This window comes from Bombus flavifrons, chromosome 2, assembly GCF_040668555.2.
Source record: "Bombus flavifrons isolate JBK064 chromosome 2, iyBomFlav1_principal, whole genome shotgun sequence".
Lineage (NCBI taxonomy): Eukaryota > Metazoa > Arthropoda > Insecta > Hymenoptera > Apidae > Bombus > Bombus flavifrons.
In genome coordinates, this window is record NC_138443.1 from 3,280,445 (window position 1) to 3,290,345 (window position 9,901).

At 39.7% G+C, this 9,901-nt stretch overlaps 1 protein-coding gene across 6 annotated transcripts in view; it reads left to right on the top strand.

Moving 5' to 3' along the window:
• The window catches only part of LOC138190053 (collagen alpha-1(IX) chain), a 33,351-nt gene extending 23,536 nt beyond the window's left edge, over positions 1–9,815 (top strand). The window contains exons 12-20 of one of the 6 annotated variants that reach the window (XM_069132521.1): positions 3,347–3,534; positions 5,727–5,897; positions 6,242–6,439; positions 6,777–6,978; positions 7,289–7,390; positions 8,125–8,226; positions 8,979–9,146; positions 9,226–9,294; positions 9,366–9,814. In XM_069132521.1, coding sequence (XP_068988622.1) covers positions 3,347–3,534; positions 5,727–5,897; positions 6,242–6,439; positions 6,777–6,978; positions 7,289–7,390; positions 8,125–8,226; positions 8,979–9,146; positions 9,226–9,294; positions 9,366–9,484 — 1,319 coding nt within the window. In that variant the 3' untranslated portion in view covers positions 9,485–9,814. Of the gene's footprint in view, positions 1–3,346; positions 3,535–5,726; positions 5,898–6,241; positions 6,440–6,776; positions 6,979–7,288; positions 7,391–7,989; positions 8,227–8,978; positions 9,147–9,225; positions 9,295–9,365 lie in introns of those variants that run through there. The other 5 variants (XM_069132523.1, XM_069132522.1, XM_069132524.1 and 2 more) reach the window with 5 other exon arrangements.
• The last annotated feature ends 86 nt before the right edge of the window (positions 9,816–9,901 follow it).

Genomic DNA, 9,901 nt, shown 5'->3' on the forward strand with positions numbered 1-9,901 from the left:
TTGTTTAGCGTTATGTCTTGTTCCATTTCATTTCTGAGTTTGTATGTTTCGGCGGTGATAATTCTGTTTAGTTGTTCACGGCCCATGTGTTCGTTTTGTGTGTGTGTCTTGGAAAAGTGGGTGCCGATAATGTCTAGTTTTTCTGTTGATTTGGCTATTATGAAGTTACCCTCGGTGTCTCTGATGGTGTTGCGTGTCGTTAAACCTGCTTCTTGGATGAGGGAAGCTTTTTCTGGGGGCAATTTGAGAGGTGGGATGGGGTTTTGTCCTTTTGGCCTGAAGATTTGATTTATTTGTGGAAACATGTTGGCTGTGTCGTTTTTGGAGATGTTTTTTATTTTGTTTGTCCAGTGATGGTTTATGGAGCTTGCGAATTCTTGTTTCAGTTGTGTTTTTATTTCGTATAGAAGGTACTTTAGAAATTCTAATTCTTCTCTTTTGTCATAAGAATAGTTGAATTTTATATTGTTTACTTTGGAGAGTATGTAGCTTTTGTCTCGTTGTAGTTCTTTTATTTTGTTGTTGATATAGGGCTCGCATGAATTTTCTTGTTTTATGATTGGCACGGATTTTTGGAGAGCGATTTGTGTATGTTTTTCTATTTCGTCTAGGAATGAGTCGATTTGGCTGTTAGTTAGATTGGCGTTGTTGTAGATCTTTAGGTCGCAGTTCTGTTCGAGTATGTTTTGGAATTTTTTCCAATCGGTCTTTTTGTAATTGTACCTGGGTGCCTCGGACTGTGTTTCGAGTGTTAGGAGGTCCGATGTATTCTTTTTTATGTGGAATACTAGGGCGCTATGGTCACTGTCATAGGCTAAGGTTTTTAGGGTGTTGTTTGGGCGTAGGTTTTGAAATTTTAGTCGCGCATCTGCTAAGCATATGTCCAGGTATGAGGCTCCTTTTGGGTAAGAGGGTAGTTCGGAGCTGTATAAGATTGTTTTGAAGTGAATGCTTTTATTGTCTAGCCAGTTTCTAATGAAGTTGCCTCTCGTGTTGTTTATTTCGTTTTTCCAGCTTGTATGTTTTGCGTTAAGGTCGTCTGCTATTATATAGTAGTTTTCCGGTTTGTTGAGCTGTAAGAGTTCGAAAAGTTTATTGAATTCTTCGCTAAATTCATTCCGGTTTCCATAGGTTGCGTAGGCTGCAGTGATAAATAGGTTTTCCTTATCGCTTAATTTTATTTTTATGATCGTTGTTTCTAGGATTTTGAAACTTGTTATTTTGTCATTTAGAATTGTTTTGTGTTTTATAGGGTTTTTTATGAGGATTGCTGTTCCTCCTCCTTGGCTGGCGTTCGGTCTGTCTTGTCTTATCATGGAGTAGTTTTTGAAGTGTACTTTGTGTCTTTTATTTAGTTTTGTTTCTAAGATGAGTACGATGTCGGGGGTTTCTTTATTTATTAGGGTTAGCATACTGTATCTTTTTTTATTTGAAATTAGGGAGTTGGCATTTATTGCAATTATTTTCAGATCTTTTAAGTTTAATTTATTTGTTTTTTGCTGTACTTGTTGGTTTTGAGGTTTATGGGTATTTGTCATACATGCTATTGAAAGAGTTGTAGATGGCGTCGATCCTTTCTTCATGTATTGATAGTGTTGTTTTTATGTCGTTTAATTGCATTTGCTGTTCTTTTAGCGCTTGGAGTATGCTTTTTTTGAAGTCTTCAATGATGTTTATTATGTTTAGTTGGGGGGTGTTGTCGGTTTTAGGTGGGTTTAGGCCTGGGCGCGGATGATCTGAATTTGTTTTTGGAGGTGTGTCTTCGGTTGTTTTATTTTTTATTATTTGCCGTTTCACTATGTCTGAGAACTTTAGTTCTGGGACGTATTTACGGCTGATTAGGGCAATTCGTTCTGCTTTTGTTTCTTTGTCTTTTTTTATTTTTTTTGCTAAGTTTTTGCGTAGTTCTGCGAGTTTGGGACACCCCTTGTATGACGCTGGGTGTCCGTAATTTTTGCAGATTACGCAGAATATTTTGTCGTTAGTGACTGCGTCTTCTTTCTTTATTTTGCAGTCGCCTGGGCCATGGGGCTCTGTGCATTTTACACAGCGATAGTTTAGGTTGCAGTTTTGTGCAGTGTGCCCTAGTCGTTGGCATTTATGACATTGGATTATGTCATCCTTTCTTTTTATTATTTTTTCCCATTTTATCTTAAAATAGTTAAAATGGTTAATTTTTAATAAGTTGCTTATATTGCTGTGAGGGGATAGTTGGATTATATAAATTGGGAGCAGTATGTTGTTCTCCCTTGATCTTTTTGTCGTGAATCGTGAGACTTTCGTAAATTGTACGTCGTTTATTTGTAGTGATTGTAGGTCTGTGAGTATTTCTGTTTCGGTGTAGCTGTTGTCTAGTCCTTTTAGTAAGTATGTGTGGTGTTTTTCTGTTTTGGGTGTGTAGGTGTAGTATGTTGTGTTTGCTGCTCTGAGTGTTTCTTTGGCTTTGTGAAAGTCGGCTATGTTTCGTAGATATAGCGCATGTTTACCTGTGTATACCCTTTTGATGTGGAAATTTTTAATGTTTGTTACTTTTTCCATGGGGGCTACAGTATCTTTTGGGGGCGCTAACCACTGCCCTGCCGTCGTCCGACATTAGTTGGTGTCGAATGCCGCTATAGTACCTCTTACCAGTGATATCGTTTCTTCTATGTGTGGCAAAGCGTCAGCCGTTTGTTGTCAAATTCATACAGATGTTGCGCGAAGTCTTCGATGTGGCGGTGGATACCTGTCTGTATGGTGCGGGGCGTTCCGCGTACGGTCGTAGGCCTCTGTTCCTCCTCTTTTTAGTTTGACGTGCTGATGATGATTGCCCATGGACTTCGCACTGGCCACATCACTCCTGGCTTGGCCATCGTCTCGTATCCTGTCACCTGCTTGCGTGGGTCGGCGGTGAGGCGTCGAGATTTGCTGAAGACGGAAGGGCCGTCCGTGTTCGTCGTAGCGGTAGGTCCAGATCGTCACAGTCTTAGATTCGCGATGATGGAAGTCTCGGTAGCGCTATTACGGTCACACACCTCTTTTCGCTGTCGACCACGTCGGGGTCACCAATTTGAGGTGTTATGATTGTAGTTGTTGTGGTGATAGTGCTACTGCTGATGTAGAGGCCGAAATAGGTTCTGCTGCTGGTATAGATGTCGCTAATGGGGTACTGCTGCTTTTTCTTCTAATTTAGATGTCGTGGAAAGAAAAATCAGATCCGGTCGCCGGGATTTGGACCCGGGTCCCGAACGTTTGTAACCTAAGGCGCTAACCACTGCGCTGCCGTCATCCGACACTAGTTAGTGTCGAGTGCCGCTACACATATCTTGCTATCAAAGTCTTTAATACGTTTAATTTATTTATTCAGGTTTGCCAGGTTCGATGGTCGGTTCCATTCTACCAGGACCACCTGGTCCTGAAGGTCCTCCTGGTTCACCAGGAGAAGATGGTTTGCCAGGAGTGAAGGGAGAACCTGGTCCTGTTGGTCCACCGGGTCTCCCAGGTTTGCAAGGAAAGGATGGCGCTCCTGGTTCTCTAGGACCTCCAGGACTACAGGTAAATTTATATATTCAACTTCAGATTTGAATGCCGAATTTAATTCTTCAACAATCGTATTACGTCCGGTGACTCTTTACCTAACCCAGTATCCATCCCTCGGTCGAGGCTGCCACTAACAGTGCAAATATAATTATTCAGATCGCAACAATCCTAAGGAACTGTCATAAAACTAAGCATTTGTATTTTATCGTTAGGGTCCTTTACTCGTTGACTGCCACGCGTGTTTTCAAAGAAATCTCCGTCAGGCCACGCGTGCAGCAGTACCAAGCGTTCTCTACTAGGTGCTCTCATCGATATCTTAGTAATGCGAGTCGCCCAAGCGGTGGTCTCAAGAATGATCTCTCGTTTCGTTTGTTCGCAACATTAAAACCACTAGCTGTTGTTGAATATAATGAAGGAAAGTGTGGTATAGATTATTCCGACCAAATGGTTTCTTATGCCACCACAATTAAAAAAGGAATCAAATGGTACAGAAAGTTTGGCATTCCACTCCTTCTGGGAATTTCTATTGTAAACGCTTTGATAGTTTACAAAATTGCAACAAGGAAGAATATAAATATTAGAATATTTAGACAATTATTAGTTGCAAAATTATTAGGGTTGTCTGAAAATATAAAAAATCCTTGTCTTCGACGGAGTCAGTATAATATCGCCGTTCGGAAAAATGATTCCGGAAGAAGCATTAGACGCGCATGCAAACTATGTTATGCAAATAAAAGAGGTCGAATGGACCGATCAAAGGCAAAAGAATTCGAAGAAAACAACTTATTGTCCAAATTGTCCCGACCAACCTCAGCTATGTATAGAATGCTTTAAAGTTTTACATTCTAAATAATTGTTTTAATAAACCATTTTCGTATTACTTTTATAACAATTCAACAGTTTTATTATTATGGAATATCTTTTCAAATACCTACGACGATCCTTCGCAAGTAGTCAAATAAGCGACACCCGAATATGGGTTACGCGGCCCGACCAGAAATATTGCTGACATCCGAATACGGGTGTCGTTGTAGTCATCGTGTTAATTGTTATAAAATATATTCAAGTCGAGACGTTCTTTATGGTTAATGCTCCATCAGGTAAGAAATGGGAAGGTCGGGTTTTTCCCATGTTCAATGGTCACGGTCATTTCATCCGCAAGCGACCAGTGGTGAGGCAACTGAGGTGTAGTAGTTAGTAGTTCGTTAATGGTGATAGTGCTACTCTGTTGGTGTAGATGTCGCTACCGGGGTACTAGCTGCTTTTCTTCTAATTTAGATGTCGTGGAAAGAAAAATCGGACTCCGGTCGCCGGGATTTGGACCCGGGTCCCGAACGTTCTTAACCTAAGACGCTAACTACTGCGTTGCCGTCGTCCGACACTAGTTGGTGTCGAGTGCCGCTACACAACCAACACCCAGCAATAGTTTTCCTCTGTGACAGCATTGTCACCTAACTTGTCTGGTTTGTCATCCTTAGATCAGTCAACATCTCTGGACTAGTTTGTCATCTTTAGATCAGTCAACATCTCCTGACGGATTTTCTATCTTTAGACCAGTCAACATCTCTTGACTGGTTTTCCACCCTTAGATCAGTCATCTATTTAACTTGTGGCGCCACTCGACAGAAACTATGACTCGACGACGGCAGCGCAGTGGTTAGCACTTTTGGTTACGAACGTTCGGGACCCAGGTTCAAATCCCGGCACCCGTAGTCCGATTTTTCTTCCATGACATCTAAATGAGGAGAAAAAGTAGCAGTACCTCACAGCGACTTGCACACCAGCAGCACCACCTATCACGCACTACTATCGCACCTCAAACTTATATCTATACGCACCGAGCATAACTGTCTATGTCTATGTTGTTGGAATAAAGTGTTGCATTGTAACCTGTTACTCCATTATCCTAAACGAAATAGGGGATCGATCACTTCGTGGTGTCGATTATATAATCGTAACGGGAATTTATGACTCCCGTTGGCGCGCTTTCTCGCGATCGCGTCTCTCCGCGAACGATAGAACAAATCGATTTTAAGAACTGCAAAACTGTTAGGATAATCGAACATTCGAATGTAAGATGTTGAAGAAATTGAGCTCCTTATCGTATTTAGAATTTCTTTTGATTCTTACTATGTAAATAGACAATTTGAAATTTAGTTTAATTTCAATCTGAATAATGAATTAGGATACTAATTTAATTTTTATAGGGTTCACCTGGTTTACCTGGAGAACCAGGGGTCCCAGGTCCTCGAGGAATCGAAGGTGCTATTGGTAAACCAGGACTACCAGGACTCGACGGACGATCTGCAGAAAAAGGCGACAGAGGTCAACAAGGAGAACAAGGTCCTGTTGGACCACGCGGTTTACCTGGGAGTGTCGTAGGTTTATTACGCCTGTTATGAAAAAGAATAAATACATCGAGGATCAAAATTCGTAGTACAAGCCAAATCAGGAGGGATTCTATAACTCAAAATAAGACAAAACTTTTTTTCTACATTTTTAATTTATTTCTGCATGTAGAATAATCTCTTTCCAATTTGCCGCTCTTACTTACTTCAATTTTCTCCAAAATGGAACTTCCAATCCAAGTTCGTTATTCTTGATTTTCGTTTTACTTTGGGTCATAAAATTTTTCTCACTTCATTTGTGCTATGCATTGAGATGCACGGAGTATATCATTGTGATCTAAAAAATTCAAAAAGGTAGAAATATGCTTTTTTAGGGTGCACCGGGTTTACCTGGAGTCGCTGGTATTCCAGGATTAGAAGGGCGGCCAGGTCCGCCAGGTGCCCCAGGTCCTCCAGGACCAGCAGGACCACCAGGAACAATTTCAGACATGTTAAGTACAAATAATGTATTGGAAACTATCGGCAGTCCAGGAGTTAGTGGGCCAAGAGGTGCGTCAGGTGCTCCAGGATTAGTAAGTATTTCAAATGATTATTAAGATGAAAAATATCTATTATTGTTAAATATTCGTTTGTTTCTTTAATCCATTGTCATATTACTCTGTTCCCTCTAAAAGCTCATTTGTGATAATAATTTTACCGTCCATGTGTTGTAATGATAAAACAGAGTTTGGTAGGATGGTTTAGAAGTTGATTTAATATGAAAAATCTTGGGACTCTTGATCATATGTAAGATCTGTTATTAATAAGGAACAGTCAGTAGGTGACTGTACATGTCACTGGAATAAATTTCAACAATATTGTTTTGAAGTTCTTAACTTTGTCGTTACATTCATTGTTACTAAAAATTAGCCAGGTGAGAGAGGACCTCCTGGAGAACGAGGTCCAGAAGGTCAAATGGGACTACCGGGAATGCCAGGAAAAGATGGGGCTCCAGGACTTCAAGGACCGCCAGGGATTAGAGGGCAGACAGGAATGCCAGGAGTTCAAGGACCGCCAGGCCGAAGTATCATTGAGTCAGAAATTCGAGAAATATGTACCAGTGTGTTACGAGGTGGATATTTACTACTCTGCTTAGTGATGCTATTTTTATAGGGCAAGCAGCTGGATACTTATTACACAGCCTACTTATCTCCGCTAGGTGTATACTTATCCGAAATTATTATGTTATCGTGACACACGAAATTAAATAGTAGTATAGTTGGTAACGCGTTTAAGAAAATTTGAGTTGATGTGTAACGAGATTACTGTAGCAACAATATTCTTATACGATGCGGGTCGTTCTTGGCAAAACAGCTATATGGGCTGGTTTATGTAAAAAGGTAGAAGATAACTGTTCATTTTATTGGTACGTACATATACAGAACAGATGACTGAGATGGCAGCACAGATGCAAGGTCCACCTGGTCCACCTGGTCGAGGCCGTCCAGGTCGTCCTGGATCACCTGGTCCACAAGGTCGCCCAGGTACAACCCCGAGAAAAAGGGTTACCAACCTCATTTGCCTGCATTTGATCCCTTAACCGTAGAACGTGATAGTAGAAATGATCCTACTATGTGTTTTTGGTGTTTTTTTCATTTTGAAAGTACAGTCCCTAATTACCAAGAATTAGGACCACTCAAACATGTTAATAATATGTGTTCTCCCCTTTTGGCTTTATTGTAGCTCACATTCTTTCCAACATGTCCCATCTGCGCTAAAGGTAGCGTCTCTTTGTAGTCCCGTTATTTTCATAAACATTTCGAATTTTTGTCCTCAAATTGGATAATGTAGCTGTTAAGGGGGAATATATAGACGATGAGATTAAGTACCAGAATAGTTTCCCATTTATCCGATGTAGTATATGTATACATGACATTTATAGCTAGATAAATGAAATTTCTGTATGTAATTTTAATACGATGATTAGGGACTGTATCTTTTCCTCAGAAATCCATAGTAGACGATGAATCGTCATTACATAAAAATACCTTCAGCGTCCTTGATAGTCATAGCGAAACATCACAATGGTTGTTGCTGTCATCGTTCTGTCATGAGTTGCTTGAAATTCCACTTTCATCCTTAGTTCGAGTCAGCATTCATCAGCGACGTGATTCATGTACACGCACGTCCGCTCGATTAACAATTGATCGATCGGAGATTAATAACTCACGTGGCTGTGTACATCTATAAAGATGATGGAATCCTGCATGTGTCACAGAGAGGCTGAAAACACTAACAGAAGGTCTACGAGGGCCACCCGGGTTGCCGGGGCTGGCCCGACAGGGTCGTCCCGGTCGAATTGGAACCCAGGGCATCCCAGGTACCTACTAGATCAAATCTGTTTTTCTCAATTAATATGTTCTGTCTAACATGTTTTCATTTTTCAAGATATGTTGAAATATTTGAAATTATCCATGTTGTTTACTTTTTAAATGAAATTATGTTATACGTCCTGTTACGAAGTGACAGTTAACCATTTTGAATTGAATGACAAGGTTGGCACAAAGAGAATGGAAAATCTTCGGTTTTCTTCAATTTCGAAATGGTAGACAGGCCATTTTAATCAAGAAGGACAGAAATATGCTAACATCTTTTCTTCCTGTATGACCTCTTTATCTGTAACAATAATAACAATGTTACATTACATTTAATTCATTATTCTTTATTATATTAATCCTGCTGCGATCCTCGAATTATATTTCAATGTTATTCACATTTTAGTAAACGAGAAAGATGTTTAATACTTTAAGAAAATATTAGACATAGGATAAAAACGAAAAATCATATATACCAATAACAATTTTTTTATACTCTACTTAAACTTGAAATATCCTTTAACGTTGGAAAAGTACGTTTAGAAAATGAACGAAAGAAAATTAATGTAGGGATAAACACTAGAAAAAAAATAACATAGTTAGATTATACCTGGATTAATAAATAGTTAGCAACTGTAAGCTTACAGTATTAAATATCTTAATATAATATGTATAATTTTTCATCTTCAACGTTAAATTAAATTAAATAAATGAAATTAAATTAGTGTTCAATTCTAGTAAAAAAATTGCTCTTCAGGTGATCCAGGTCTCCCAGGTTTACCCGGAGAGCGTGGATTTGTCGGATTACCAGGACCACAAGGCGTCATAGGTCCTCAAGGTTCACCTGGTGAACGGGGTGAGAAGGGCGATAAAGGTCAGGAAGGCGTTGGCGTAGAAGGTCCAATGGGTCCGCGAGGACCGCCTGGTAGCACACATAAACTTTTTTGACATTATCACTCGGTGAATTTATCATTCTTTCTTCCTGACGGAAATTATGTTAATAGGACCACCTGGTAATGATGGCGTTGGATTACCTGGAAGGCAAGGAGAACGGGGGGAACCAGGCAGGCCAGGTAAAGAGAAAAAAGTTACAAACACGTTTTTAAATTCTCCTGCTGGTATTTTTAGCTTCGTTTATCAACAGGCATTCCTGGGATGAGGGGGCCACCTGGACTTCACGGATTACCCGGATTTTGCGAGTTCTGTAATTATCCAAGCGCCAATTACTTACAGTATCCTCGCGGCGATGAGAAAGGGCCCTAAAATCATAAGTATTTCTAGGAATTAAAAAAAATATTTAGATATAAGAAGAGCAGTTAATATCGCAAATACGATTAACCTTTCGTTTAGTAAACAGTTAAAGCATCTTTCAAATCACTGCCATATGAAAACAATACTTTTTGTCGATCATGCGTGTTTAATAAAATAAGTATTCGTCAGTGAAGAATGATTCATACCAGTTACTTTACATAATATGTATATACATAAAAAGTTTCTAGGAGTGTTCCAATGCGTTTCAACGCGTAGGATATATTTTTAAATGTAGTTATGAATATTTTTTGAGCAAAAATAAAAGAAAATGAGAGAAAAACGTAATTCATAATTTCCTCGAATATAGACATATTTGTGACCACATGCGACCATCGCGCGCGCAATGGTCCGATTCCTTGTTCTCCCGTC